Source organism: Phodopus roborovskii, unplaced genomic scaffold (genome assembly GCF_943737965.1).
Source record: "Phodopus roborovskii unplaced genomic scaffold, PHOROB, whole genome shotgun sequence".
Lineage (NCBI taxonomy): Eukaryota > Metazoa > Chordata > Mammalia > Rodentia > Cricetidae > Phodopus > Phodopus roborovskii.
The window spans coordinates 22,578,471-22,584,295 of record NW_026126571.1 but is presented as its reverse complement, the minus strand read 5'-3'; the positions used below and the strand labels follow the sequence as shown (position 1 = coordinate 22,584,295).

Sequence of the window (5,825 nt, the reverse complement as noted above, 5' to 3'; positions counted from 1 at the left end):
TCAAAAAGGAAAATGATGTCTCTAGCCAAATGTTTAACAAGTATTGAAAAATGCCAATTTAAATGAGGTTTTTAAAGAGTATATTTCAGGAGAAATCCATATTAGGGTGGAACCTTCCGGGAGATGGGGCAGAAAGCAAAGCTTTCAGATAGATCATCTGGTGAGTTTTAATCACTTTAAAAATGACAACAGATCCTATGGAAAAATCTCTGACAGTGGGTTAGTCCAAATGCCACCAACATGCTTGTTGTAAGTAATTGTTTGAGAGGTGTTTCTAGAAGTTCCTTACCCACTTAAGGTTCCCTTCCAACCTCAAGGGTTTAGTTGGCCGTATTTACTGCCAAGACAATTGACCCTTGGGTGATCCTTCTCTCCTCTCTCCCTTCTTAGCAAAAGTTCATGCTCAAAATGGCAGTGCCTTTCCCTCTAAGCCTATACATGAAACATTATTTTCAGAAGGAACGATGGTAGGAATTTCAGGAAGGTTTACCTGAGCAGGCACTTCACATGCAAAGGGCAGGGTGCTGGCGAAGGACGTGCTGAAACAGCCTTTTGTTTCTGTAACCAGTTTTCAGATTGTTACCACCTAACACAGTACCCTAAAATATAATGGCCACGTAAATACTTACAAGATTTGAGTAAATTCGTAATTTATCGGGAATTGTATGTTTTAGGGACTGAGGAGTGGACTCTAGAGGGGTTGTCTGGAGAACTGACAGTCTACCTTTTCTCAAGGTTTTGGTTTTGTTCTTTAAACTGTACGTTCCATTGAAGAGAAAGAGATTCCCCTTAGGAGTGTCTCTCTTCCCATTTCTTCTGCTATTATAAAGCATTACTGTTATCTGGGCAAAGAAGGGAGTCCTTAGGTGTTTCTTCAAGCTGCCCTTTGCTCCACCTTTTAATCCATTAACTAGTGGTCTTCAGCTTATTGATGACTTTTTTCTCTTTGACCCTCCTGTTCTGGAACCAGATTGTGACCTGCCTCTCAGAGAGGTTCGTTGTGGCTGATATCCTCCTCCGTTTGTCCTTGGTAATGAATTTGTTCGTAGCGTATTCCCGTTCGAGTTCTTTCAACTGTACCTTAGTGTAAGGCACCCGCTTCTTCCTCCCTCTCCTGTAGGAGCTGGCATCTGAGGGATGGGAGACGACGTCTGTAAGATAAGGGAGAAGGCAAGTTACACCGGGAGCCCACCAGAACGAGGACACAGGCGACAACTCAGTCTGAGGTCCCCTGGCCCTACTTGCAAAGCCTGGTTGCTCTATCTATGTATGCTACGCGCTCCGTACAATCCGGCCTTCTGCCAAAGCCTGGAACATTAGTAGGGGGCATGGTTAGTTGTGTACTGAAATGGAATCGCCCAGACTTCCAATGACCACCCCCAATCCGGTTATCCTGCTCACACTGCGCTCCTCGATAGCCTGACCCAGCGGTCCACACCTTAGCACTCAACAGGGCACAACACTTCTGTGGAACCTGGCTCTCAGCTTGCCCAACATCTTAGGTTCTCCAATGAAGCTATTTTTCAGAGAACCATCAGGGACAATTTGGTGAGCTCCAGATCAAGTCAATTTTTCATTTTAGAGTCAGTGTCAAGGGCTTGAGAGTGTGGGGCACATAGGGAGAAGGGGGCTGCCCGAGTTGGAACCCTCCCAGTCACCCCTCACCAAAGAAGGGCCTGGGCCAGCTCAACTTAGGCAGAGCGGACAGCGCCAGCCAGCCGGGCTCAGACTCCCAGGGGTTCAGAATTGCCAGGCCAGGGAAAGTGCAGGGGGACCTCCGAGTGACCCCCCGGGGCTCAAGCCGAGGAGGAGCTGGAGGCGAGCTGGAAGACCGGGGCTGGAAGGGGGGCGCCATTTACCGGGTAGGGTGGACTTCCAGAGATGGGGAGGCTGCGTCTGCTCTTTGGGGCAGTACATTTGGCCGTTCCAGCCGTTGGGCAGCGCCCAGGGCTGGTAGCTTTCCATGGGAAGCCCCAGGGGCTCGTGGCGCGACTCGCCAGGGCCCCCGAGCCCCGGGACCACCGGCATATCCAGGTAGCCGGGCACGGGCTGGTGGTGGTGGTAAGGCCCGGCTGCGTAGCCCTGGTGGTAGAAGGCAAACTCCTTGGCGCGGGAGCTGAACTCCTCGGCCGCGGGGCCCGCGGTGTCCATGTACTTGTCGGCGAAGGCGGCGGCGGCCGAGGCGGGCTGCGCGCACGACTTGATGGCGTTGGGGTGCGGGCCCATGCGGGCGCACGGGTAGTAGCCGCTGCCGAAGTAGCCGTAGGGCAGCGCCGCGGGCCCCGACGAGCTTTGCGCAGCGGCCGAGCAGGGACTGCACTGCTTAGCGGCCTCGGCCCCCGCGGGCCCCGCCGGCCCGGGCCCTCCCGACGACGACGCGGCGGCGGCGGCGGCGGCGGCAGCGGCGGCGGCGGCGGCGGCGGCGGCGGACGGGGGCGCCTCCCCCGGCGCGCTGCTGTAGGCGGCCGCGGCGCCCGGCGCCAGGGGTGCGGGATGCGCCATCAGGTTGCGGCACTGGTTGGCCGCGGCGGCGGCGGCGGCGGCGGCCGCGGCGGCGACCGAGAAGTTGCCCCCCGCGGCCGCGGCAGCCGGGTGGGGGAAGCCCCCGCCCCCGGCTCCCGCCGCCGCCGCCGCCGCGGCCGCCGCCGCCGCCGCCGCCGCCCCTTCCATGTTCTTGTTGAGCTCGTCGGCCACCAGGCCGCCGCCGTTGTCGTAGAGGAACATGACGGTGGGCTCGATCCAGCGGGGGTGGAGGAGCACGGAGGCTGTCATAGCCCGAGCCGCATGGAGAAGACCCCAGTGGCGCTGTTTTAAAAAGCCCCCAAGAAGTGAAGAGCGCGCCGCGCGGGGCCGGGGCCCGAGCGAGGGGGGCGGGTCGCGCCCTGCGGGGTCGCGCCAGGCGGCCGCCCATTGGCCCGCCCCCGGCCCGCCCCCGGCGTATGCAAAGCGGGCGGCTCCAGCTCGGCTCGCCGCTGGGCCCGCCGTCCCCGCCGCCGCCGCCCGCGCGGTGCTCCGCGCCGGCGCTCACCCACGGAGGAGGCGGGGGACTCGGGCGGGTGGGGTGGGGAAGACAGGGCGCGCGCCTCGCGGACCCCGATCCCTTCCCGGGTCTCACTGGGGCCCAGGGCATCGCGCCGAGGCTGGGAGGGGCCGTGGGCGCCCGTGCTTGGTGTGCGACCTGAGGTCGTGGGGACAAGTCAGGTAAATTCTCCAGGAGCCAGGGATGCGAGATTGGCTTGGACTGGCCTAGCATGGTCCCGGGTGTTTCAGGGGCCTCTGCGACTGTTTTCTTTCCAGGTCTGGATACGTGTTTCTGTAGCTAGACCCTACCAGGGGTGTCGGAGCTTTCGCCTACGAAACGTCGAGTTTTGGCTCCCCCCCCCAACCCCCACCCCTAGGGAACAAGGGCAGGGCGTTTGTTTCCTGTCAGTTCCTGCGAGAAGTCTGGCGCAAGGGTCCCAGGACATTACTCTGGGAAACTTGGGCTTCATTTTAAGAGCTCTCTTCTCAGGCCCTGAAGGACAATTTCAATTAGGCCCACAGACCCAGAATATCGGAACAACCAATTGTATCTCCCTCCTTCCCTCACATGCGCGTGCGAATTTGCACACACGCGCGCGCGCACACAGACACAGATGCACACTGCCACATTTCCTACTTGTATATACAGTTGACTGCAGCTATCCTCTCTGGTCTGCAGAGAATTTCAGACGAAGGAAACACCATTCACTCGTGCTTCTGTCGCAAGAGCTTGGCCGCCTTTTCCTGAGGGGGTATAAGAGGAACAGGCCCCAGCTGGGCTGCTAGCTGGGACTCCAGCCCCGGTTCTGGGTTTTTCTACAAGCCATTACATAGATCCTGAGCTGGACATGGCCCTCCAGACATCTGGGAACCCACAGTTGCATTCCATGTTGGAGAAAGAGAAAGGGGATCTTTGGGGTCATCACATGCTTTTCCTCCCAGTAGGAGCTCAGCCTTCAGTGTGTGTGTGTGTGTGTGTGTGTGTGTGTGTGTGTGCGCGCGCGCGCGCACGCACGCGCGTGTGTGTTACTGAAGAACCAGTCTGATGAGTCCCCCAGTATCTGGGAGCCTGTTGGGGTGTTTGTGCTGAAGAGCCCCATGAGTCTTAGTGTTTTGGTGGGGGATTTTGGGGACCCTGTCTCTTTAGGACCACATCCACTTCTGATTGTGCGACTGTGAGCTGATCAGATGTCCAGAGGGTAACAAATGATCAAAGCGAAAGTGGGTGCATTCTGGAATATATAAGCTGGGAACAATTCCTTATTCTTTGGTCTCAGGGGCTTGTGTTAGGCAATCAGGCTTGGACCTGTCTTCTGGTCCCAGTTTGTAGTTTTAGCCCTAAGATAGGGCACCACACATATCACCCAATTTATCTGCTGCTCTTTAAGCCCCTTGGCTTCTGGCAAGATTCGGACCCATAAGGCTGGGCTCAGGCTTTTATCTGCCCAGATTCTGGATTTGTTCTGACTAATGTTAAGTGTCGCCCAATAAAACCTTCCCTGCTCCCCACACCCAATTCTCCCCCACACTCAGTGTGTCCTTTCCCTCCTGACTTTTTAGCAGTCCTGGGTAAATATTGATTTGTCCCCAGTTTACCTTCTCACTGACTGGCCATTTGCAGACTAAGGAACCAACCTCTGTGAAGATGTGATTTTTGTGTTACTTTGGAGCCCTTTTCATCCATTTCCCCCAAATCCTTCTTCCCTTTAAGTGGCATTGTAAAATTCAAAAGCGACAAAGAGACAAAGTAGGGTTCCAGGCTCCAGCTCTTGGAGACTTGAGGCTTAGCTTGAGGGCAGTTTACACACAGGTCAGACGCGGCTGGAGGCCAAGGTCAAGTTGAAAGTTGCTGTCTAGTCAGCGTGAGAAACTGCAATGAAACCCCAGAGACTAGGGCTGCCCGGAGGCCGGAGGCCGAGTGCCCATCTCCCCTCACTCTCAATCCCTCCATCCTTTCTTTGCATTTCTAGTTTCTGGCTACTCAACATCATTTTTCCCTCTCTCTTTGTAGAGTTTTGGGGGGCAGTGTTGAGGGCTGGACGGATTCTTCTCCGCTGCTGCCTTACCCTTAGCTGGGTTTTTGAGCCTCCGAAGTTTTCCAACTAGATTCGGGAAAACGAAAACACAGCTCCGGAAGTGTCCACCAGCCGATCCCTATGCCAGTTCACCTCTGGCAATGGCTGGACTGCTGGGACACACAGCAGCCAAGACCAACTCCACATTCTTCCCGCCCCCTCATTTCACTGGAGCCGGGAGCCCTGCGCTCAGGGGAAGGGCCTCAGCTCTACAGACTGCCAAAGTCGGCTGGGTTGCTCCACTCCAAAAAATGGTGAGAAAGGATCTCATCCTTTTCGCGGAGGAGCCAGAGCAGGTTTGTTTGGGAAGAATGGGGCAGTGGGGAGGCTTTGGATTGCGTCTTGAACTCATTGGGTTTTGATTTCTACACATGGCATCCTCACCCTAGGAGGGCTTTGGATCTGAGTTACTGAGGTTTATGTTTTCTTATCAATTAAGAAAAAAAATCTCAAGACTGAATTATTTAGAGAAAGTCAGCCTCCTTTTTCTCTTTCTGTTTCATACACTGATGTGCTTTTCTATCAGGCGTGTGCCAATGGCATCTTGGCATATCTAAGTCTCTCTCTTTTTCCTTCTGTGTTGTGTCTTCACTATTTTTAAATGACTGAGAGTCCTGCTAGTTATTGAGCTGTAGCTGGAAATTGTTTCTCGAGTTAGAATGCGCTCTGGAAATAATTTTGGGTAAGACTTTCTAGAATTTCTACTCGCTTCAAAACAAGAATAATCCC

At 55.4% G+C, this 5,825-nt stretch overlaps 1 protein-coding gene across 1 annotated transcript; it reads right to left on the bottom strand.

Annotated features, from left to right (window-relative positions):
* Positions 1-848: 848 nt before the first annotated feature.
* Hoxa13 (homeobox A13) lies at positions 849-2,877 on the bottom strand. Its single transcript, XM_051202823.1, has 2 exons — positions 1,860-2,877; positions 849-1,151 (listed from the first exon to the last, which is right to left on the bottom strand). The coding sequence occupies exons 1-2, from the start codon at positions 2,770-2,772 to the stop codon at positions 907-909; spliced, it is 1,158 nt and encodes a 385-aa protein (XP_051058780.1). The 5' UTR covers positions 2,773-2,877; the 3' UTR covers positions 849-906.
* Between the last annotated feature and the right edge of the window lie 2,948 nt (positions 2,878-5,825).